The 25,921-nt window shown below is 41.0% G+C and overlaps 1 protein-coding gene across 4 annotated transcripts in view; it reads right to left on the bottom strand.

The window, feature by feature from the left end:
* Positions 1–18,708, bottom strand: part of PBX1 (PBX homeobox 1) — a 318,659-nt gene extending 299,951 nt beyond the window's left edge. For 3 of the 4 annotated variants that reach the window (XM_059935289.1, XM_059935281.1, XM_059935299.1), the window contains exons 1-2: positions 17,808–18,707; positions 14,478–14,551 (exon numbers count right to left, since the gene is read on the bottom strand). In XM_059935289.1, the coding sequence (XP_059791272.1) occupies positions 14,478–14,551; positions 17,808–17,998 (265 nt within the window). In that variant the 5' untranslated portion in view covers positions 17,999–18,707. Of the gene's footprint in view, positions 1–14,477; positions 14,552–17,807 lie in introns of all 4 variants that reach the window. The other variant, XM_059935284.1, reaches the window with a different exon arrangement.
* Positions 18,709–25,921: the final 7,213 nt, after the last annotated feature.

Raw genomic sequence — 25,921 nt, 5'->3', positions numbered from 1 at the left:
GAACAAGCTCCTAGACCAGTTTGATCCAAAGAGACAAGCAGCTATTTCCTTACCAGCAGAACGGCTGGGCCTGGCTGAGCCAACCACAGTGAGAAAGCCATCACCGGAGTCTCATAAACCTTAAGGAGACAGTAGGTCTAATGGCACAAGGCCTCAAAGAGCATTAAGTTAACCCAGTGTCTTCTACCAGCAGGGGGAAAGAGGGAGAAAGAAGGAAGCTGTGCAAGGGGAGGGTATGAATGTGAAAGATGAAGCTAACCATGAAAATTTAATTTGTTAAAATAATGACTAGAAAATGACAGATAATGCACAAATTGTCTACATGCATTTACTGAATACATAATAAATGTGTGTGTGAATATACAGAACTATATATGCATACCCTGATAAAAATTAATTCCAGCTTCTCAAAAGCATCCTTGTTTGTCTCCCTGCTGGCGAGAACCCTGGCGCACAGAGGTAAATTTCACACTTCCTCTCAGCAGTCCCTCCACGCGGACCCTGTAGCTTAAGCCGCCCAGGTGAGCAAATGTCACAGATGCCTCTTCGGCGGGTGGTAAATTCCAGCCATCCCAGGGAAATGCCAAGTGGTCTCAGGTCACAGGTTGGGCAAATAGTGATTTGGGGGTCTGGGGGATGCCCCATGGAAGGGGAGGAAGGGAACAAAAGAGAGTGAAAGGGGAAGCAGAAAGGAAAGGAAAGCAGAGGCAGGGTTTAGGGAAAAGCAAGAAGGCCAGCTATGTAAGGACTCAAACACAGAACATTTCTCAGGCTGCCTAAGTAAAACTCAGCACCCTTTGAAAGAAAGAAAGCGTTCTGCCATGCGTATCACCCTGCATGTTCAAGAACTTTGGGTCGGAATGACCTTCTCAGATACACTCCTGGCCGTAAGGAACACAGTCCTGTCTTGGGCACAGGGCTTTGGAAGCAAGTCAGCTGCCCATGTTAAAAAGATCATGACCGTGATACCGGCCCCTTACTGGGCTGTAGGTTCCTTGAGGGTAAGGCCCACCACTGGCACATTTGTGTTCCTCAGTGTCTTTCATGCCTTATACAGAGAAGTTTCACAAATATTTGCTACAGCAATGAATGGGCTAAAATAGAATACAACTCTGCAATTTCATCATGCCCTCCAGAAGGTCTAAAATGATATGTCTAACTGGCGTTGAAAAATTAAACCCAACCAGGACAGGAATTCATTTTTAACTTTTTCACTTTTCAACCTGTGGGACATAAGAGTTTTGCCCAACATCTCCAGAAATGATGGTGCTCAAAAATATCTGGTCAAACTTACTTAAAAACAATCAAGCTTCCATGACCCTCACTTATGAAAGCCAACATTCAAGAGGTGACATAAGTCAACATAAGTGAGGAGAAGACATATTCTAGTGGGATCTTGAAAAGACAACCAATCTTCCCATACTTAAGACCAAATGGAAGCCACTAGGGAGATTCTCTCCTTCGTATAAGCCTCTAGGAAGTTAATCTGCAGTTGTAGTTACCAAGATATCCCAGCCTGAAACACCTAAAAAGGGAAGAGTAAATGAGTAGGTAAATGAGTAGGAGGTGGCAGTGTCCAAATCAGGAACAGAGGGAAGCAATTATTTTCATTCTTTATTATCCCCATTGCTGGTATTAGTATTGCTACTCTTATATTTTAGCTGTAACATCTGTAACAGTCAGAAGGAACACGTGAACTCTCAACCTATATAATAACCCTTCCATCCTCTCCCCCAGAGTTACTGGGATGAGAAACTCATCCTGTGAAATTAATAATGGGCCTCATTCTTCAGCTGGTGGATCAGAGACTAGGCTGGTGGAAATTTATAGAGAGAATTAATTCATAGATTTTCGAAGTAATGAGGGAATTCAACCTTCTTGCTCTCCCACATTCATTCAATAGAAAGTTTCTGGAGGGTCTATTAGAGGACCTGGTGGGTGCCCAGGGAGGCTGCAACAGAGCAATGATAAGAAAGCACAAGAATCCATTTAAAAATAATAATCACACATCAAGAACATCTTTCCTAGTGTAACTTTCTAAGAAGAAAAATAAAGTAATATGGCTTAGGCCTGAGCATGATGACAGCCCCTTCCTGCCTTGGCTCCAGCAGGCTAGGTGGGGGAGGGGAGGCAACTATGTGTGTGGGGGTTGGAGGGGGGGCAAACTACCAAAATCGATTCTTTACTTTCAGAAGACTCTCGCAAAAAGAAGGCAGCGTGAGGCCCCTTGAAGCCTTCCTCTGAGATAAGACAAGCCACCATATAAGAAACTAGGTCCGTGGGAAGGCACCCAACCTTCTTCAAGTGTTAAAGAAATCAGACCAAGCTTAAGGAAAACAAATGTCAGCGCTGTTTAAAGTACATCAAGGTTCTTTGGGTTAAAAAATCTCCCCAGGGGAAGATGATGTGCTCCCTGTAAGAGCTGAGAGAGGGAAGATGGGAGAGGGCTTCTGCAGTAACTTCAGATTATGTTATTTGATTCATTTCAATACCATGAAGCATCAACCGGACTATTTATTGACTAGAGAGGAAACAACACAGAGGCAACTAAGCAAGGAGCTGCAAATTAAGATGTGTGCCTGTGAGTGCGGGTAGCCGCACACGCTCACCCACGTGCTTACACGCTGCCTTCTGAATTTCACTTCTGTATGCAAGACCACCACCGCCAGCGTCTGCACTGCACGGCCACTTTGCATACCGAAAATGCGGCCCAGACCCCGCGCCTGGCTCCCTGGGGACAGACCCCCGCACCCTCGCTGCTCACTGGAGGCTCCGATTGCTGTGGCTGCGAGGGTCCAAGCCCAGACTGAGAGGTGTTTAATAAAGGAAGGATGACTCCCGCGAGACTTTCCCGCTGGGGGGGGTGGGGGTCCTCTCCTATCTCCCTCTCGGGGATTGGAGAGTGAGGGCAGCTAAGGAGAGGAGGTGGAGGGGGGAGGAAGGGATCCTGGGGCGCCCAAGAGGAGGGAATCGGTGAAAACACAACCAAGCCCTTCTCCGGGGACTCTCGGCTTCCCGGGCCGCGCCCGGGCGGCCCGCGCCGGGGGTTCGGGGGCTCGAGGCCGGCTCTGCGCTGGGCGGCGGCTCCCTGCCAGTGCGCGCAGCGCCGCGGGGCGCAGAGGCGGCCCCCCGGGCCCGGCCGGGAACGCGAAGGCGGCGGGCGCTGATACCCCTGCATCAGCATCAGCCCCGTGGTGAGGTCACCAGCTTTCAAGGAGGCTTCGCAGCTCCCCCAGAGCCCCCTCCTCTGAAAGGCTAATTGTGCGCGCCGCTGCAGCAAGACCCAGGCGCCCGTCTACCCAGGCCCAGCTCAGAGCATTACGATCCGGTTTGAAAGGGGCCTCTGCTTAGCACCAGGCCATGTGGCCGGCCACCCCGCTCCTCCAAGGTTTCTTAGCATTTTCTTAAGTTCCCAAAGTTTTATTTCGTAATGCATCCCCTTAAACTCCTTCCCGACGACTCCGATTTCTCTTTCCCACCTGATCTAAGCAAACAGGCTCTCTCATCTCATGCGTTTTCTGGTTGTTTTCTCCTTTCCCCTTTGATTGGTCTCGGGACGAAGCTGCTTTAATTTATTCCTCACACGATCTAGTTACTTCTCCGGCCTTCAGACTCCGTGCCGCGCGCACCCTCACCACCCACCCACGCATTTCCCACGCAAGGGGTTAGGGATTACAAGCACCCTAGTAAGGAGGCCACACAAAGGAAAGCGGTGCATGTGTTGCCCGCGCTTTGTTTTTAAATGTTTATTAATGTAAGCAGGGTGCACGGCCCTAGAGCCTCTGCATGCAAATTCTGTAGAGAGGAATTAACGTCTACACACTCGTATCCACAGAGAGCCTTTCAGAATGGATGTAGGCTGGGCTCGTCATCAGGGTCTCTGAGAGGCTCTCTTTGTTAGGGACAAAAGATAAATGCAAACTTTCAATTCTATTAACAATGGTAATTATAAGGAGGATTCTCTTACAGTGACAAGACTTGGGCTCAAATCACCTAAAGTCCTCAGAAAAATGACTGACTGACAGCTATCTCTCAGCCCTACCAGCACAGGCCACTAGGTAAATGTATTCCTTTGACCTACTAGCAGATTCAACCCTGTCTCAAAGCAGGACAAATAGATGCAACTTTCTTCTCACACTTACTGAACCACACTTTCTCAAGGAAAGTCAAACATCTTTCTAGATATCCTCACTTTGTTTCCAGAAGCCCCACTGACAGGTAGGTGGGAAACAGACATTATTTTAGTATTTCAGCTGAGGCACACTGAACAAGCAACTGTCCACAATTCTATGGTGAAAATCAAACCTAAGTTTCCCGACTCCCTGCGCTGCACCATATGAACTTGGCAAAGGTATCCTACACTTCCAAGCCTGCAACCATATATCTCTGTATTTTCCAAAAGCAATTTTCAGTCTAGAATCCAATAGCTACAAATAGATAGGACACAAAAGAAACATAATTTGCATTCAGTCATGGAGTCCACAAGGTGGATTAAACTGGGACTGGCCTCCAGCTGGCCTTGTAAATGTGATACGGAATGCTTCAATTAAAAAAACAAACAAACAAACCACTAATTTTTTTTCCTCCCGGTTTGTCTTCTCCAGCTCAACTTGAATGACGGAGGCAGCTTTAACACCACCATAACCAGTTTTACATGACTGTCTAGAAAAGATATAAGGAGTCAGAGGATAAATCAGAAGTGCCATAACAATGAAAAAAAGAATCGTGTTTCATAAATGCTTCACCTGCTTTCAGTGCTATGTATACAGGCCTTGGCGGAGACTATGTTGGGGTTCATGATCCATGAAACGTGGGGTCAGCTTAGTGGCTCTTTAGAGTGGCCCATTCCATGGATGTAGAAACCTGAGACCAAGAGGTTAAATGGCATTCTCAAAATAACATAGTAACTTGGAGGCAGGCAGTGTTAGGCTTTAGAACTCTTGATTCAGGGTCCAGCAAACACAGAATTCTCTGTACTTTTTCCATTGTATCCTAGCCGTACAAAAACAAGGTGGCTGCTTCCACCACCCGTTCCGTTTTAGGGAACGTTTCAGATTTTGTTATGGATAAGGTATCAAACCATAAAATGAGGAGTTAAGGGGGCTTCCCTGGTGGCGCAGTGGTTGGGAGTCTGCCTGCCGGTGCAGGGGACACGGGTTCGAGCCCTGGTCTGGGAGGATCCCACATGCCGCGGAGCAACTAGGCCTGTGAGCCACAATTGCTGAGCCTGCGCGTCTGGAGCCTGTGCTCCCCAACAAGAGAGGCCGCGATGGTGGGAGGCCCGCGCACCGCGATGAGGGGTGGACCCCGCTTGCCGCGACTGGGGGAAGCCCTCGCACAGAAACGAAGACCCAACACAACCATAAATTAATTAATAAAAAATAAAAAAAAAAATGAGGAGTTAAGGAAAGAAAAAAAGTAAAAAACAGAAGGTAAAGGGGAACCACCTCATCCTGGCTCCCAGTAGTGGGATATTCCCTGCCAGAAAGCAATGCCTTAGATAAGCTTTATTCTGGAACATGGCTATCCATCAGGAACCAATTTCAATTGTTGCAGGACTACCAGATCAAGTCTGAGTAGGGAACAATCAAGTTTCACACTCTTCCTTAGAGTGTGAAAATTATGCCAAATAAAGAGCAAAACAAAGATTTATGCCAGGACAACCATTCTACGGCTATGCTCTTCAATACGGAGAGTAGTAGCCCCATGTGGCTATCGGGCACTTGAAGTATGGCTAGTCCAAATGGAAGATGTGCCGTAAATGTAAAATACACAACTGATTTCAAAGCCTTAGTACAAAAAAAATGTAAAATATCTCATTAATAATTTTTATGTTGACCATATGTTGAAATATTTTAGATATATTTGGATTTAAATAAAATGTGTTATTAAAATTAATTTCACCTATTTCTTTTTACTTTTTTTTTTTCCCCGATGGGATACTAGAAAATTTAAAACATTACATTTAGAATGACATGTGTTCACTGCACAGCACTGTTCTATGGGATTCTCTCCCTAGAAACTCTAGGATTGAAGGAAGGAGGCGCAGGAATGTTGGGGTAACTTCTGCTGAGCTTTGCCCCTGACTTTTTTCCCCTCTCATATTGAAAACCATTTAAAGCATTTAAAAGCAGGGTCAGGAAGCATCTCAGTGAGCCTCTAAAACTCCTGGCCAGAGCTGGTAGAAAACCGAACCTGAATAGACGGGGTCAAACTAATGAGACCAGTGGTCGACAGCCACGTGGTTTCAGAAAAATAACAGTAGTTGCCATATATTGAGCATACTCATGGAACTATGTGTTATATATTATTGTCTTGGTTAGTCCTTCAACAAGCCTACATTGTATTATCTTTACTGTACAAATGAGGAAATTGAACCTCTGTTAAATCAACTTACGTTACACAACAAGTGAGGATTTTAATCCAGATTGGTTTGATTCAGAGACCATGCTCTTTCTAGCATACTAGATTGCTATTGAAAAAAACTGTCTGACCTTTTTGGCAAAGGTCTTCTTCTCCGGGAACCTGACACCCGAAATTCTAGCAGTAGAGATTCATTCCTTTGACTTACTTTTTTTTTTCTTCTCTAAAATGCAGATAGCTCTGAGAGAGGTTTCACATAAATCCTGATCATGCATACTTCAAGTCAAATAAATGTATCAAAATATTTTTTCTGGTGGCGCAGTGGTTGAGAATCTGCATGCCAATGCAGGGGACACGGGTTCGAGCCCTAGTCTGGGAAGATCCCACATGCCGTGGAGCAACTAGGTCCGTGAGCCACAATTACTGAGCCTGCGCGTCTGGAGCCTGTGCTCCGCAACAAGAGAGGCCACGATAGTGAGAGGCCCGCACACCGCAATGAAGAGTGGCCCCCGCTTGCCACAACTAGAGAAAGCCCTCACACAGAAACGAAGACCCAACACAAGCCATAAATAAATAAACAAATAAATAAAAATTAAAAAAAAAAAAATTTGTTTAAAAATATTTTTTCTTAGAGTAGGTATAAATCAAAGAAGAAAAAAAATACAGTACACCCTTACACATGGAGGAGAAGAAAGATCAGTGATTGAAGAAAAAGGCTGAAAAATAATGCTGAGAGCGGCGAAGACCAAATTTAGTGTTATTTACAATAAAACTTAAGAATACACCTACTACAGCTACTCTGGAAAACAGTTTGGCAGTTCCTCAAAATGCTAAGCATAGAGTTACCATATGATCTAACATTCCACTCCTAGGTATATATCCAGAGAAATAAAAACATGTCCACAGAAAACTGTTATGCAAATGTTCAGAGCAGCAACAACATATGAAAACAACCTAAATGTCCATCAACTGATTAACGGATAAACAAAATGTGGTATATCCATACAATAGAGTATTATTTGGCTATAAAAAGGAATGAAGTATCAGTATACGCTACAGCACAGTGAAACTTAAACACATTATGCTAAGTGAAAGAAGCTAGTAATAAACCATATACTATATGATTCCATTGATGTGAAATGTCCAGAATAGGTAAATTCATACAGACAGAGATCAGTGATTAGTAGGGGCTATGCAAAAGGAGAAATACAAACTGACCAGCAATGAGTACAGGGTTGTTTGTGGGAGGTGATAAAAATATTCTAAATTCAGGTTGTGGTGATGGTTGCACAGTTTTGTGAATACACTAAAACCACTGAACTGTATACTTTAAATGGGTGAATTTCATGGTATATCAAATATATCTCAAGAAAGCTGTTAAAAAAAGAAAAAAAAAATCTACTAGTATCAAGGTTGTTATTATGACTGATATAACATTTTCCCTAAAGGAACAACATATGAAGAAGACAGGAAGAGGTCAGGTTGCCCTAAACTCACTTTATGTTACTCTTCCTGCTTTGGAACTTTGAGTTGAATGGATGGGCCTATGTGTTTTCAAAGGGAAAATATTTTTAACTATGATTACATAATATCTCCAGTTGCTGATGCTAAGAAAACACCATCACTAAAAATGCCATTCTAGCTTTTCAGGTGGTTGTTGTCCGGTTTGTAGACAATTAAAAACCTCTGTCTTTGCTCTTACCCATTCTTTTTTTCCCCTCTTCTTCCAACCTCGACCAGCCTTTTGGCCAGATATAACTCATTCTCACTTTAAGAGAATGGCAAGAGAAACATAAGAAAACAAATCTTAAATTCAGCACTATTTTTCCTTTTTCAGCATAGAATCACAGAGTCTTGGAATTGGCTTGGTCTTTTGGGACCATCTGGTGCAAGCCTCTCTTTTTCATATAAGAAAACAGGGCCAGAAATAATAAAAGCTAACAGTTATGGACTGTTTACTCTATGCCAGGCACTATAATTTACATGTATTACCTCATTTAATCCTCACAACAGCCCTCTAAAATAGCTACCATTATTACCTTTATTTTACAGGTGAAAAAATGAGGCACAGAGAAGTTTAGTAAATTTAATTAGGTCACACAGCTGAAAAATAGGAGATCGGGATACAAACCCAGGTGGTCCAGCTTCAGACACCAAATCTTTAACCACTACTGTTATAGTTTCTCCTAAAAGTATTTAAGCTATCTGCCTGTCATCTTATAACTACTTAGTGGTAGGTCCAGAACTAGTACAGGTATGAGGGACCCACCCCAGTTTCCATTTACTGACAGAATGACAATGGGAGATATAGTTGAAACCATGACCTAAACCATAAAGGATGAATTTTTCCACCCATTGCAATCTTGATTTCCACCAATAATTGAGAGATTGAAACAGAGCCGTCAGAGGTAAGAAGACCTTCCGGGAAGTCACTACTGACCTTATTCTGCCATGAAGGGAGATAGGTTTTATAATCCTATGACAGTCTATAACCACACTTTTTTTTTTTTTTTTTTTTAATTCTGGAAATCACTCTGCCAAGTTCTGAGAAGTGATATCACTAAGATGTAGATGAGGCAAAAGATTCAACCAGAGAACTCTCCTTATGAGACATACTGACTACCTCACTACTTAATTATATATTTGTAGAAAAAGTTAACACAATGACAAACTATGAAATGGAATAGAATAGGAGTCTTGATATAATTTACTATAGAAAATACAGCATCTCTTATCTATATCACTCAGGGAGCTTAAAGCACTTTGCAAACAACTCATTAATTCTCTGCTGATTTTATTTATCAGTTACTACATTCCTTAACCCTCACCACACCATCTCAGGTAAGGGGCAGGAGTGGAGCCAGAATTATTATATTCCTCTAACCCAGGCTAAAATGGCCATGCAAATGTACAGGGTGCTCCCAGGGGCATATGAAAATGAGTAGGAGCTGCACCTAGGACACTGCCTCAACCATGTGACATTTTGGGCAAATTTTTTAATGAAAAGAAAAGGTAAAAAGTATGCTTAGAATCACTACACCAAGTTCCAACCATAACAGCATCCATCTAACAAAGGTTTGAAACCAAAGTTAACCAATGCTAAGTTTTCCTAAGGCATGCATGTCAACTACGCCTCAAGAGAAGCCAGGGTTATGCTTTAAATTAAAATTAAAATGCTTTCTTCTTTAAATATGTTCGATACCTGGGTTTGGGATTGGTTGCTTGCTTGGGGGTAAATTCTGTAATTTTGCCAACAACAAGCAAAAGTTTATGGACGTCAGCAGAACGGAGAAGCACGTGAAGAGAGGCATGTGAGAGAGGCTTGGCACCAGCAGTGAGCTAGATGCACCAGCAGGCAATGCCCGCCTCCACCCAGACTGCAGCCTGCCACCCACCTGGGGACCCACACCCTCGCTCCTTCTAGCTCGCAACACCCCACAGGGCCTAAGTCACAAGTTTCCCCTGCGTTTCCCCACTCATAAATCCTCTTCCAGCTTCCTCAGTTTCACTTAAATCTTTTTCATTCCCAATCCTCACAGACATCCTATTGTTAGAAGAAATGACACCAAATTTCCAAAGACTTCACTCTGGTAGGTCTGACCAAGCTGTTCTTTGCATCCTCCGCTCCACCTCTCAGGTGCCAGAATTGGTCCAAATCCACTTCTAAAAGTGGATGACACAAAATCGACTGAAGAGAAGGGGCGCTTCTCATCATAAGCTCAAATTGTGTCTGCCACGGAGCCGTATTATTGTAGGTCTATCTCTTCTAACCAGATTATAATAAATAGTACAGGGTCTAATCACCTGACTTCTGCCTAGCACATCGCTGTACCTGAAACAGAGGTTCAAGTAAAACTGAATCAAGTAACTTCCCTTCATTTGCTCCCCTTCTCTCTCTTTGTCCCTGCCACAAAAAAAAAAAAAAAAAAAAGACCAAATACTTGAATTCTCTCATCAGCAAGAAAAAGTTTTTGCATTTGCCTGCTAGAGATGAACTTCTATGAAAAGTCACTCCTGCCACGTCAACCCCAAAAGGAATCTGATCAGAGGCAGCTCTAAATTGTCTGAAGTTATTTCACTCCACTCCTGTTCTCTGTTCAAGGCCTAATCCCATCAGAATTATTTCCCTGAAATATATAGCTTCCTTCCACGGTGTCCCCTCCACCTACATATACAAACACACACACACATACACATGTACACACGTGTGTGCACACACACACAAATTATTCTCTAATGCTATAAAAAGACGAGGATTAGGAATCCCATAATGTAATTGCTATACTAAAAAGAAGTGGCAGGCGAAAATAATAAGGGAGGGTGAAAAAAGGTGAAATACAGTAGTAGACTTCAGGAAAAAAAAACTACAGTCTGTGATGGGGGTGTTAATTGAACCCAGAGAAAAAAGAAAAGAGAGAGAACAAAGGCGCGTTAAGAAAGCAAAAAATAATTTTTTTAACCTCCTTCAGTGATTTGATAACTTCACTGTAGATAATACGCAGAGGAAAATTGGCTGAAAAGTGCCATATATAGCTATTATGTTCTAAAATTAAAAACTATTCACAACAATTACAGCTATTCGTTACTATCTATAAATAGTCTTCTTATAAATGTCACCCAATATTTTTTGTGTGTTTTCCTCATTTTTAAACCTGCATGATTTTTGACACAGAAATTTTTAAAATTCAAGAAACATTTAAAAATATAGTTAAGGTCTTTTTAAGAAATGCAGTATGTTTGAATTTTTCTTCTCCTTCTCTTCCATCCCATCAACCCCACTACCACTACCTCTACACATATGCAAAACCCAGCCTATTGCTAATATGTCAGAACACAGGGAATGGTTCTTAAGAAACAAAAGAAAATGAGATATTAAATGGTCCAAAACTCTCTATGAAATCTCTGTGTTCCCAGAAGGAACAAGCAGATAAAAGCCACTTCTGAAATACACTTGCTGGAGGTCTTGACAGGGCTTTCTTGCTGTTGAGATCCACTGCCTGAGAATTTTGCAGGCATTCCTTGTTCTTAGCGTTTATTAAAAAAAGCAAAAAGGTATCAAAATAAAAACTTACCTACATTCTCAACAAGAAGACACTAGGGTTCTCTTTTTTTTTTTTTTTTTTCCCTGAATATCCCCACAGTAATTTCTGACTAAATACCTATCAATCAACTGTAATCTAGACGGTGCTGCCTACTTTGGGTGTTATGCGTGTGTGTTTCTTTAAAGTTCCAAAAGGTTGGTAAGACAATCTTAGCTAGTTTCCCTACTAATTTCTGAGTTTTCCAATGCAAGTCCTTCACAAAATCAAAAAAGCAAAAGCAGCCAAGGAATGCAATCACCACGCTTCCTCTCAGGGTCCTGCCTTCCTTGTAAAGACCTAGGTAAGCCCCCTGAGTGAGCTCCGTGTGAGAATACAAACAAACAAACAGAGCCCACCCTAAATCAAGTAACGTCCACAATGCTTGAGACGGAAGCTCAAAATTACTCATTCAATGTGAGGGGCTTGAAAGTAACAATAGGAAAAGTCCCAAAACAATGAAGGAATGTATGTGAACTGATTATCCAAGTGATTTTTTCACTAGCTCTGTATCAAGAGGGGGAAAAAAAAAAAGAGCTCCTACAACTTTACAGACACTATGTGTCTCAGACACGTCAACCGTATGTAAGATTTGCGGGCTCGTAGAAAGAGGGTGAGGCCGATCTTGAGTAAGTAATCGTGCTTTAGAATCAGAGTCCTTTTCAACACACCGCAGTTGTCTCCTACCTATAACACCGAACACTCAACATTCCAGGAGAGGTTTCTTCCTTCCCCTTAATCCTTCCAATACACAAGTTGAGGAATAAGAAGGAGAAAGGCCTTTCTTTCTTTCTCTTTTTTCTCTTTTTCTTTTATTTTTTTTACTTTCACCCATGGGTGCCCTCTTAATCCAAAACTGTGTGTGTGTGTGTGTGTGTGTGTGTGTGTGTGTGTGTGTTTATTTCCCTCTTAACACGGGGCCAATGATCCTTATCATTTTCAATTTACAGTACTCAATAAACTATTTTTTAAATATATTGAGAGACAACATACAAAACCGTGATTTAGATTTTTAAAAATCTCCAAATGTTAATGTCATTCAATAACAGAAAATCTTAAAAACAAAATACATAATCCAACAATTATACCTTTAGAGTATTATTTTGACCTTCCTATCACCATAGTTTAGGCAATATTCATGTAAGGAGCAAACTCTTGAACCCACACCAGAACCAGATCTCTATTCACACCCACCCACTTTGATCTACTACCTCAGTAGGTTTTAATTAGAAGACTAGAATTAAACACTTTGGCCACAATATACATTTAAGTGCCCTGATGGGCTTCCTTTCAATAAAAGTCTGATAAAGTGTCTTTAAAATAGAGTCTCTTTGGCCTGGATTATCAAATATGTCTTTATAGCTTGACTCTACATTTTATGAAGCAAAATCAGCAGGAACGCATACCTGATTAGTAACAAATTTCAACAAACCAAATATTCCAAGTAAATAAGCAACAGAGAAAAAAGAAAATGAGAAGGAAGAAAAAAATGAAAGAAGAGAAAGAAATATATACACACGTAGGTTTTCTGATCCGGGCTAATAGGAAAAAAAACAAAAACAAAAACTAGAAAGTGTGACAAACTGAAAAAGCCCTTTTGATATTTGTATGCACAATCCATACATTTCTTAAAAGGTGTCTCACAGCTAAAATAATGCAATTCACAGCTTTGCAATAAGGTTAGGCTTTGGCAAGGCAACCTGGAAGACTTAAAGATCTAAACATCACTGCTCAGGTGCTTTGTCTGGGATATCATGCACAACACAAATAACATTCAACAAAGGAGCTGCTTACTAATTTTCCATACATTTCAAGACCTGAGTAATTACATATTTGATCAATGGTCACATCTTGAAACTATTTCTTTTTTAAAAGAGAAACAGAGAGGACTCAAAAAGAAAGCCACCCTGTGTGCCCTCACTCCCCCCCCCCTCCTTTTTTTATGTGTAACTATCAATGTATATCAGCCGGGCATGCAATCATATTTATTGTCACTTTCATTCATGTCATGCCCTTGCTTATATGGTTTAGATATGAATTATTGACTGTTACACTCCTTGTTGTAAAAAATAAATAAATAAATAGGATGTCAGGTACTTTGCACTGCTCTACAGCGAGCGAGCAAGTCAGAGGCCAGCAGAAGCTCCCGCTTTATGTAACCACCCCTCGTTCCTCATCTTTATGCCCTGGTTTCAGATTGCCTTCTCAACTCTTTTCTTTTTACAAGGGAGAGACTCACCCACCTTGGAAAATTAAGGATTAAAATAAACAAACAAGAGGATGTTGCTAAATGTCCTTCCCAGAGCATCTGTTGTTTAAGAACACCTCTGATTGATGACTGCTATTTTTTAATTGTTGCTTTAAATTTTAAATGCCCTCCTGGGATGTGTTATAAGTGTGTTAGTCCATGATATGAGGTCTAGAAAGTAGAAAAACAACAGAATGAGTGAGCTTGTGGCATTCTATTCTCCTAAACCCAATGATCCTCCCAGCTATAAAATCACAGGGCACTCAAATACCGATAACCTGATGTTGTGTGACGCTTTCCACAAAGATATTTGACAACACTCTGTCAAGAATCTCTAGTTTGCTGCTTCGTGTAATTACAAGAAAAAAAGAAAAGGAAACTTTAAACACTTAAGCACCCCGGTGCCCAACTTCAAAAAAATTAAGTGTTTTAAAGATGGACCAAAATATATTCCTTCAGGAAACGGACTTTTACTTTCATATTTTTCCCCCAAAGGCACATCATTCTATAAATTTCCCTTCATAACCTCTATCTCAGCCTCAATTTCAAAGAGGCCGGGAAGAGAGTTAAGGCAAATAAACCAGTAATGCCTGGTAATAACTGTCAAAGAAACTTGGTGCTTTCCTTTACAGGAAGCAGGGCTACTAGGACTTCCTATTGGAATATGCGATCAATCTTGAGAGTACTTCTATTCTGCAATTTTAATATTTAAATAATGGGTTCCTGATTGCCAGTTAAGTGGTCAATTGGCCAAAGAAAATGCTTAAATGTTGGAATCTCATTCCTACCTGTTTTTTCTTTGATTTCACACAACACATTAAACAAGGCAGGCTTCATTCTGTGGCAGTTTAAAGCATGTTTTCTGCAAGAAAGAAACAACAGAATAGCTTAGGTGGACTCTAAGAGATCAAGCTGCTCATAATGCACAGGGGGAAGAAAATTTGAACATTTAGCCAAAATTATAGACCAAGCATAACTCTGCGGCATGCTTCAATTGCTTTATGACTTAATATACAGAGTCCCGCCATAGAAAAAGAAATAATGTTAATTAGCAGGGAGAGAGTAGGGATTTAACTACAGAACAGAACTAATCTCAATTACGCCCATTTAGGAAGAGTTTTGGGCTTGTTTGTTTGTTTGTTTTTTAAATAAGTAGTTTAATCCAAGTGGAAGTCTTAAACCAATAATCCTATCCAGGGCAATGAATACACACGGCAGAGTCAAATGCATGGGTTAACAGTTTTGTCTAATCTATGCAATCACCACAGCCTAGGAGCTGTCTGCTTCTCGGTCCGTGTGTGTTTTCAAATTTAATTCATCCATGTGTTCGAATTCATTCCGCAGATGCCCCTGTATTCTCATAAACACAAGATGCTTGAAAGGTCTTCTGAGTAGAACTGTCAATTTATAAAATTTCAGTCCCCAAGTTAAAGAGTATGGAAATGCATTGCCAGGGGGCAAACATACCCATATGGGGAATAAATTCATTTCTCTGTGTTCACATTATGTCGCTTGTGCACACACTGCTTATTTGCAGGTGTTGAAATTCAATTATTTACAATTAGGACCTTGCACCCATTGGGGAAAAAATAAATACAATTCTGCCTTTTAGATTAGTGATTTACCTGGTTCTTCTGTGTGTTTGTATTCAGAATGCACTTGAAGACCAAAACAATACCTTTCCCTTTATTTTACTCTGGAAGCACTTAGCAGAAGGATATTGTTTTGGAAACAAAATACTGATCATATCAGCTATTAGCTAAGGGAATTCTGTTCACTAACTAAAATGAATGTGTAAAGATAAATGGGAACCTCTGGCACTCAAGACACATGCAGTTCTTTTTAAATCCCTTTCAAAGTTAAAAAATAGACACATCTTCATGAACAGAAACCATGAACCATGCTCTATATACTGTACATCAGAGGAGTCATAAACTCAAAATTCAAAAGTATCAAAATAAATATACACATTGTGTCTAAAATAGGAATGGTTCCCTATGTAAATAATAAATGTACATGATGAAGATCTGACTAGGGAAAGGAAACACCCGATTAAAGTATTTGCTCAGTTACATTGTTTAACCAAAAAGAAAAGCTTACTGGTGATTTAGTTCTCTTGCAGGATGAGAAAAAAAGGTGAAAAAAACTTCAATGTATCAAAGACTTCTTTCTGGGCCTTTTAAAAGAGTTTTCATTAATTGTATTCTTATATAAAGGCCCAAATGCAAAAACAAATAACAACAAAAAATTCCACACGGCTTTGCAGAAATATTGCATTGCCACAGCACATCAATGGGGTTATAGAGAGAGAACAGAAAATGTCACTATCCCAAAATTGTGTCTGATCTCTCAACATCTAGGCCATTAAAAGGAGGAACCCGCCAAGCCACGGCTGTCCTCAGTTGTACAAAAAGGAGTGGGACTAAATATCAGAAAAGTGGTGAGTTTCCAGCCTTACCGGCCCCTTCAGCTGCACAAACTTGTTATTAAAGCAGTTTATTGGTATGTCTGAGTTTATTTTTCTGGAACAATGTAATGGAGAAATCTGTTCCAATTCAAAAAGAGACTGCCAGTGGGAAATCTTCCTCTTACTCTACCTATTAGCTTTTCTCTGGATAATAAAATTCAAAAAGGGCACAGATTAATTTTTGAAAACTTTCCCCTATTTAAAAAAAATTTAGCATAGTTCCAGTCTTTGAAACTTCCCAAGTTTTCAAGCACCCATAAGCCTCAGGACTTTTGAGTTTACATGTTGCATGTGCTTACAGCTAAAATAAGAGTGTAATTCATAACATCCATGTTTTTAACTGCTCCTTCCCATTTTCTAAACTCAAATTCCTATTTCCCTTAGACAAAAATACATATAATGATGTCTTCTCCATATAACTAAGTCTTGTGAGGTACAGGAATTGTGTATATATGATTAAAAAACCCAACTGCTTCTGAGATTTAACAAAGCTGGGTAATTGTAAAGACATATGTGGTCATTAGATTTTTTAAATTCTTCCTTTCGAGATCGGCCTTGGGCAAGCAGTTGGTGGGTTGCTATTTAGTTTATGTTTTATTTTGAAAAGAGAATTCACTGTAAAATCCTAGAGTGGAGAATTATATACCTGGTAGTGGATTAAGTTGAGAAGCTACACAGCTTCTTTATTATGCTTCCTTAATGAAGATCTTCCTATCCTATAGGATTGAAATACATAAAATACACACTTGCCTTCATTTCTATTTTAGTAGCATCTAAGTGGTCCTGAAAGAAGCATGGGAAAAAGAGCATGCTTGATTCCCCCCCACCACCACCCCTTTTTAAAGGACCATACATTCTGTACTACGGAAGGTTAGTAAACCCACTCAAAATAAGAGACAATAAAGTTACACTACATATCTGAGACTCTTAAACCTACCAAATATGTTTGAAAGCAAAAGTATCTCTTTCTTTCTTTACATCAGCTTTTCTTGAAACAGAATTAAATAAATGCAAAATATTTTCTGGATAGCTGACAACTACTGACAAAGAATTACCTTGCTTTTTTTTTTTTTTTTTTAATAGGGAGATAAAGGGGAAAAGATAAAAATTAATTTTGGAGTAGTCCAGAAAGAAAATCCAAAGTCTCTAATTCAGGGAAGGGGTCAACTAAATTTGCAAATAAAGTGTTCATGGGACATTTTATTTTGTAATGTTACGGAGTCCTTCAACAAGAAGTCATGTAATGCTGTTCAAAACTTGACAATTCTGCTCTCTCTGATACTTTTTTAAAGCAGTAAAAAGTGCCGAGGGCCGCTTTTGGATCAGTTGGCAATATTTTCGGCGTGCCTGAGTGTTTGTCTGGATATATATGAAGACCTCTATATTCACACACACTCACACACACACACTATATATATATATATATTAAAATATACATATACACAGCCATATCACGGCATGGGAGATTACACTTTCGATAACAACGCTCCTTCAAATTTTACTCCTCCGCCATATAGTTGCTCGTCAAAATGGGCAAAGAAATAACATTTAAAAAGAAAGCGCTGTGGTGATTCGGTTCCCATTGTTTCCCCCAGCGAGAGGGAGAAAAACAAAAAACCCCAAGAAAGGAAAAGAAAAGCCACCATCTCACCTGGCCTGCGCCTCATCCAAACTCTGGTCTGTGATGGTCATAATTTGCTGTAAAATGTCTCCAATGTCCTGCTTCCTCCCGCCCTCCCCCTCGGTCCCTCCGGCCCCATCCTGCAAGTGCTGGGACAGGCCGGGGTGTCCGGCCATCCCGACCCCAGCATGGGAATGCATCAGCCTGGGCTGCTCGTCCATCTCCAAAGGCAACGGCAGCCCCCGGCTCTTCCTCTTCTGCTCCTCGGCTCGGCTCCTGGGAAGCACCAAGGCTTTTTATCCTTCAAGCTGTCTTCAAATCCTTTTCAGGATAAACAGGGAAGGGGGGAAAAAAGAAGACCAAAAGAAAAAAAAAAAAAAATCCCTTTGCCTCTTTAGAGGATGGTGGGAGGATGGGGAGTGGGGAGGGGGAGGGGGGCGTGAAGGGGTTGCGGGGTGAGGGTGGGGATAAGGGCTGGTGGGGAAGGGTGTTGACTCCAAAAAGCAAGAAAAATAAACCACCTTCCCACTTGACGAAAAGAAATCAGAGCTGGCTTTTGGTTTTTCAGTCCGGTATCCTTTGCAAGGCAGAAATGGGCTCCCGGCGCTTATATCTGTGGCTTAATCCTTTTGCAAATATGCATTGATCGGGAGAAAGGAGAGGAAGGCAGGGGGATTGCAATGCAAACTTTCCCCCCCACCCCCCGCTGCCCCCCACCCCCACTCCGGGCCAGAGTGATCTCAAAGGGGGTGGGCTGTTGCAAAAGCCAGATCTCCCCCAGCCGCGGCGGCAAGGCAGAGCACAGGCTCTCTCCTCCACCGTGTCTCTGCAAACTCCAGCAGCCCCGTCAGCCTCCTGCTTTTGTTTAGCTCAGGCTCAGGACTCCAGAAACATATACAGAAAAACCACAGCCTGAGAGGAGGAGGAGGAGGAGAAGGAGGAGGAGGACGAGAAGGAGGAGAGGGGAGGGGGCAGAGGAAAGGGAGGAGGGGGCGGGGAAGCCGGGAGGCGGGGAAGGGAAGGAGGGAGGAGGGCACCCGGAGGCCCGCCCCCCTTCCCTGATTGGCCATCGGAGAAAAGACGGGCCCCTCCTCCCGCTGCTTTCCTCCCTGCGCCTCCTCCTCGGCCTCCTTCGGCTCCTCCTCGCCCGTCGCCCTGTCAATCAGAGTTCAGAGGTGGGCCGGGAAGGAAGCCGAGCTACTACCAAGTCTCCAGTCCTTAAAGGTGCAATGATACCGAAGCGCCAGCTCGGTTAGCCAGTTCCCACTTTTCCTGCCTGCCTCACTTGGGTTCTGTCCTTGAGAAAAATGTGGCTCCACTTAAAAGCAAACGTATAAAATTAACACGAAAGAACAAGGACGGTGTGGGTCGCCCCCTCAACCCGGGTTTTTCTTTTGCTGTAACGTTGCCATTTAAAACTTGATCCTTTTAAATCGTTAGAGCTCAGGGAAACTGTTGAGAGCAAAAGTTTGTCAGCACGAAGTTGTTATGAAACAGTCGAGCTGTTAATATAATTAATAATGATCTCTAATAAATGGCATATGTAAAAAATAGATTTTAAAAAACAATCACAATAGAGCTAAAAGTAATACTGAACTGTGACATTTTGGTTGCATGGAAACTAAATTATGGATTATGAAACTAAATAATGCTGAAAAAAAATTAATAAATAAATTCACCAAATGAAACTAATTCAACATCTCTCTCTCTTCCCCCTGGGGAAAATTAGTTATTTGGCTTATGTACTTAATAAAGAAATGCATTATCACAGTCTGGTTCTAGTTTTTAATATAGTCTAATAAGCATTATTAATTGGGATAAGAAGCAAACTGACATTTATTGAATGCCTACTATGCACCAAGTAATTTACATGAGTTATTTTATTTAATCCCTAAGACATCTCTGTGAATTATGGATTATTAGTTACATTTTACAGAGAGGGAACTTCGAAAGGTTAAATAACTTGTCCAAGGTCCCATGTGTGAATAGTGTAAAAATTAGTTATGTGCCCATCTTGTCTGAAAAGAGACTCAAGATGCTTAAAAGGATACATATTCAAACAAATTGACTCAAATTGAAAATGAGTAGGAAAGAATGAAAAAAATAATAATTAAATAAAATCAGGGGATGGGACTTCCCTGGCGGTCCAGTGGTTAAGACTTCACCTTCCAATGCAGGGGTTCAATCCCTGGTCAGGGAGCTAAGATCCCACATGCCTTGCAGCCAAAAAACCAAAATATAAAACAGAAGCAATATTGTAACAAATTCAATAAAGACTCTTAAAATGGTCCACATTTATAAAATAAATTAATTAATTAAAATAAAATCAGGGGGAAAACCTAATAAGAAACTCTTAGCTGAAGTTCAATACTATCGCTCCAGGTAGACCATCAATTTGCCTCTCATCTTTCCATCAGGCACATGAGAGAGGAACTCTGACTGGGTACACAGTCACAGTGGCCACAAGATAAAAGAGCAGATGAATTATTTTGGAAAAGCCAAGAACAGTATTTTGGAATATAAAATATTCTACTGTGCAGATAGCCCTCTTCCTGGATGGCAGTATAGCCAAAAGAAATGCATTGAACTGCTGCAAACATAAGTGTACCCGATCTGCAAAATGGAAGGTAGCCTCACCAAATGCTTTGAGATCCTCAAATAAAATGTTATTCTTTTTCTCAGTCCAACCTCCTTCCCAATCATTACAAAAAATAAGTCTGGCAAGATAAGGGACTTGCGACAGGATTTCAAAGCAATTCTTAAGCTATTTGGTACTCATTGGCATGAGGGCATGCAGTAGGGAGTGTTAATTGCAATTACGATGTCATATTACTCGAAACAACTGTTCTATCCACTTACATATCCTGACTTGTTAACTGGGTTTTTTTAATCAACACCAATAATCCTCAAATCACATATCAATCACAGTGAGTGTGAGTTAGCACATCCCTGACAACGATGAAGTTATCACGTCTTAAAGCATGAGAAGAAGTTAACTCAGAACCAATAAGAAATCCATTTGTGAGCAAGTAATTAGAATTACTAAAAATCTAAAAAAAGTTTACTAGGTAAAGTATTGGAAAACATACCCTCAGTACCAGAAGACCATTGTCATCTAGGAACGTTTCAGTAGGGAAATAAGAAATGTACAACAATAATATTAATGAATATTTAAGTGCTTTATAAGGATAAGATATATTCAAAGTGCTTTATTAATTTAATCACCACAATTATTTGGCCTCAACACCTACACTTTTATAGTATTGCCAACACTATAGTGTTGCCGAAATATATTTTAAATGCTATAGAAGGGATGCTATGCCTTAGACATCCTATAAAGGATGAGATAAGGGGAAGATTTGGTTAGAGTGATTAGAAGAAGACTTTGAAGTGGGTCTGAAGGATGAGTTGGATCTAGAAGACATGGTGAGTGAATCTGACAGAAATACAGAGTTTCTCTTCAGGCACAATGGAAATGATTAGCAAAGTATAAATGTGAGGACTCTGAACAGCAACATTTGTGCTTTATTCAGTGTAAAATGGGGAGCCACTGAGGAAAGTTCTTTGTTTGTTTTAAACAGGGGAGCCAAAAAGCATGTTTTAAGAAAAACTATCTGGTTGCCCAACACAAAATCTGAGAAGATGAAATAAGGAAGGTAAATTAGGAAGGTGGCAGAAGAAATGGAAACGAGAGGACAATTATGAGGAACATTTTCAAGGAAGAGCCACTAGAACTCGATAATTGATTTTGTGTCAGTGGGAAGAATAAAGAAAATGTTTTCAAGCTTGGGTGGGAAGAATGCAGTGGCACTCACAGAATAATAATTATACCTATAGATAGAATTTGTTGAGTACTGATTACGTTTCAGGCACCGTGTATACATTACCACTTAATTTTAACAATTTGACACTTAATTTTAAGAACATCCTTGTAAAGTTATCATCTCCATTTTGTAGATGAAGGAACCAAGGTTCCTAGAAGTTAAATTATTGACAAAATATGTATTTAAAAACTCTCTTATTTTTAATACTTTACAGAGGATCAAGGAAGAGGAGACACTGCCGTAGGTGAAACAGAATAAAAATTAGTCTTCTATTTGCATTAAAAAAAAAAAAAAAACTTCTAAAAGTAGGAGGAGAAACTTACACATGCAATTTCCATACCTTCTGGGTTGTGGCAGGGGATGGGTAGTACTTTTTTGTACCTTCCATACCTCAGCAGTGCTTTAATTCTAGTAGGTATGTATTAAATACGCATTGAAAGAATGAATGGTGAATAATCACACTGTATTTCTTCAGAATAATAACTGAAGTCCACTGAATCATGTTTTAAGGGCATGACATGAGTCGTTACCAAAATTTGGCCAACTAGCAGAGTAATGCTCAATCTGACCTTATTCTAATGTTTACAAAGTCATCTCACCATGTTTGCCCCTGCCACATCAGGATTTTGTTTACTCTGAGGATTCCCTTTCAAGTTTCATTACAAGCCCACTAGCATGTTGTCTCATCTGCACTAAGGGACGAAGATTAGGGTGCAAGAGGAATGTACAAAGACCTCGGTTTCTCCCCCAGAAAACAAAATGGTTGCAAAGGCATGGGTCCCCTGGCGTAGTCACAGAAATAAATTCGCTACCACATGGTGTTACATCGTCTAAGCAGATACTCATCTGTGTATCTTTATGATTATGTTTGAATTGGCCTCTAGGTTTCTGTAACTCTTCTACTTTATGGGAAAAAGTAGAAAAACTCATCACCTCTTCTCAAGAGTGTCAGAACCAGAGTTAGTAACCAAAGACCAGACCTGGGTCAGTAGACGGCATCTATCTCTCCGCCCAAGGATTCTCATCTTTCTTTTCCAACTATTCTCTTACCCCATGCTCCTTGCTTTTCTTCAACTTTTCCACTCCCTTCTCCACCCCCATTCCTCTTGCTCTTCCTTTTCTTCTGTCTAACCTCCTCAGTCCTGATCACAGAGATCTTTCCCTCCCAGCTTGGTCCTGTTGCCTTGCCTCACTGGGCGGGCCCTGGAAGAGTGCTGGGCCCACCACCCTGCATGTAGCACTGAAGTCATGTATCAGAGCAGGCAGAGCCTAGAGCAGAGACTCTTAACCCAGGGTCCATAAATGAGCTTCAGGAATTCTATGAACCCTTGAAAATGATATACAAAATTTGGTAGTATGTACTACTTTACATTATTCTTAGAACAGGGTCCATTATGTTTATCAGGGTCTCAAGAGATTTCAAGACCCCAAAAGGTAGCAACTACTAGACTTGGATTATCAAGTAAAGTGAATGGTACAATTCTATCCTGCCTGGGTCTGGGAAAACCAGGTGGCTCTTAGCAGGTGAGATTTTTCTAGGAAATATCTGCCTCTCTTTCCTAAACAAAGCAAGCTACCAGACAGTCAACAGCTTATTAGGACTGGCTATTGAATGATAGTCAATCCAATATCAATATCAGGGCTAAAGAGCTGTAGGCACTAACCCTTGAAAGCAAATCAAAAGAAAGAGGGTGAGGATCTTTGGTAGAACATTGATGTTGTCGTATTGTTCATGACACAAATATAGTGGTAATAAGACAAACTGGATTCCCTAATTTCATGGAGCTTTCATTCTAGTGTTAGGAGATAAACAATAATCAAATAAAGAAAAATATAAGCTCAGAGACTCATAAATGCTAGGAATAAAATGAAACAGGGTAATGTGATGGGAAGCTGAGGAGGCCATATCAAACAAGGTGGTCAGAGAAGGGCTTTCCAAAAGCTGACATTTAAGGTTGAACTTGAGGATAAAAAGCCAGATGGGCAGATCCTGGGAAAAAACAATGGGGGGGGAGTGGAGCAGGAGGGAGGAAATGACCTATGCATAGGGCTTGAGTATAGATTTGAACTTGAAGGAAAGAAAGCCAGAGAGACTGGAGCATAATGAACAAAAGAAAAAGTTTACAAAGAAGAAATTGGAGAGGGAAGCAGAGACCAGAAAATATATGGACTTTTTGGCCATGGTAAGGACTTTGGATTTTTTTCTTTTTTTAATAAATTTATTTATTTATTTATTTATTTTTGGCTGCGTTGGGTCTTTGTTGTTGCGTGCAGGCTTTCTCTAGTTGCGGCGAGCGGGGGCTACTCTTCATTGTGGTGCGTGAGCTTCTCATTGCAGTGGCTCCTCTTGTTGCGGAGCAGGGGTTCTAGGCGCCCAGGCTTCAGTAGTGGTGGCACGTGGGCTCAGGAGTTGTGGCACACGGGCTTAGTTGCTCCGCAACACGTGGAATCTTCCTGGACCAGGGCTCAAACCTGTGTCCACTGCACTGGCAGGTGGATTCTTAACCACTGTGCCACCAGGGAAGCCCCGGGACTTTGGATTTTATACTAACTGCGTTTCAAATCCACTGGAGTGTGCTAAGTAGGGGAGACACAGTGAACATGGATTCAACAAATATTCTTTGATGACATACTCTATGCCAGGTACTTCCTAGTCACTGGTGAATATGCCAGGCGTGGTCGCTGCTCACATGGAACTTACATTCTAATGAAACAAGTAAATAAATGCAGCAACAAGTAAACATCACGGAATTATAAAAGATGTGGTGGAAAGTGACCTGGGAGCTACTGTAGATTGAGTGGTCATGGAGGGCAAACTGAGGAGGGACATTGAAGCTCTGACATGAATGGGAAGGAGTATACCACGCGAGGCCAGCCAAAATAAATGGCCAAAAGGATGGCTCTAAGTGAGGAACAAACATGCCTAGAATGTTTGAGAAACAAGAACCAAAGCCAATGTGGCAACAGGGGAGAGTGGTACAAAATTTAAGTCAAAAAAGTAGGTAAGTTTTAGATTTAAAAATGGAAAGGCATTGGAGGGTTTAAAACAGAATATCTTAGTCTGTTTAGGCTGCTATAACAAAATACCATAGACTAAGTGGGTTATAAATAACAGAAATTTATTTCACACAGTTCTGAAGTTGGAAGTCCAAGATCAAGGCATCAGCAGATTCCATGTCTGTTGAGTGCTTGTCTCCTGGTTCTCAGATACATCTTCTTGCTGTATCTTCACATAATGGAAGGGGTAAGGGAGCTCTGTGGGGTCTGTTATAAGAGCACTAATCTCATTTATGAGAGTTCCAACCTTCTGGCCTAAGCACCTTCCAAAGTCTCCATCTACAAACACCATCACATTGGGCCTTAGGTGTCAACATATGAATTTCGGAGGGACACACATGTTCAGTCTATAGCACAGGAGAACAACATCATCTGACTTTTGTTCTAAAAGTATTATTTGCCTCAGTGCAGAGAATGGTTGCGGGGGTGGGTGGAGGGCAGGTAAGTGGAAGCAGAATGTTTAAGGAAATACTGCAGTAGCTTGAGCCAGGAAAGATGGCACCTTGGACAAGAACAGTAGTATTGGACATGATGCAAAATGATTGGATTCAGCATGCTTTTTGGAGGTAAAGTCAATGAGACTCACTAGAAGCTGGGATGTGGATGGAGGAGGAGGACAAGGAATCAAAACTCACACCTGGATTTTGGTTTGACTGATTAAGTAAGTGGTCAAACTGAGATAGAGAAGACATCTCCTGTCAGGTAAATATTATCATTCGCATTTTACAGATGAGGAAACCGAGGTTCAACATATGTCATCCCAAAGCGGCATATACATCATCCACCATAGCATCTTTACCAGGAGTGAAGATTACCAAAATTTGCTTGATTATTTTGGAAAAAGAACATACGCAGCAAAATCAAGGCAAGTAGTCTCACAGTGTATGTATAGAATATGTGTGTGTGTGTGTGTGTGTGTGTGTGTGTGTGTGTGTGTATGGGTACTTCTGTGTGTTATGCTAATAATCTTGCTGAGAACAGTGTCAGAAGCAACTCTCTTATTTTTTTCCCTTCCTTTATCTTCTCCATCTATCAAAGTGAGGGGTAGTGGAGGAATTAAGACCTGGACTTAAAAGCAGCCTGTGCTGGGGATACTAGGATGAACTCTTGCAAACTGAGGTTGACAGTGTAGCAAAAAGTCCTGACATAGCAACTCAAATATTTATCATCTATGGTCAGAGTGCAAACAAGACCTTCAATTGCACGGCAACTACTACCAGAATCCTAGGCACAAAAACAAGATAAAAGGCAGAGCCCACTGTT

This window comes from Balaenoptera ricei, chromosome 1, assembly GCF_028023285.1.
Source record: "Balaenoptera ricei isolate mBalRic1 chromosome 1, mBalRic1.hap2, whole genome shotgun sequence".
NCBI classification, from domain to species: Eukaryota; Metazoa; Chordata; class Mammalia; order Artiodactyla; family Balaenopteridae; genus Balaenoptera; species Balaenoptera ricei.
Note: the sequence above shows the minus strand (reverse complement) of the source record. Positions and strands in the feature narration are given on the sequence as shown.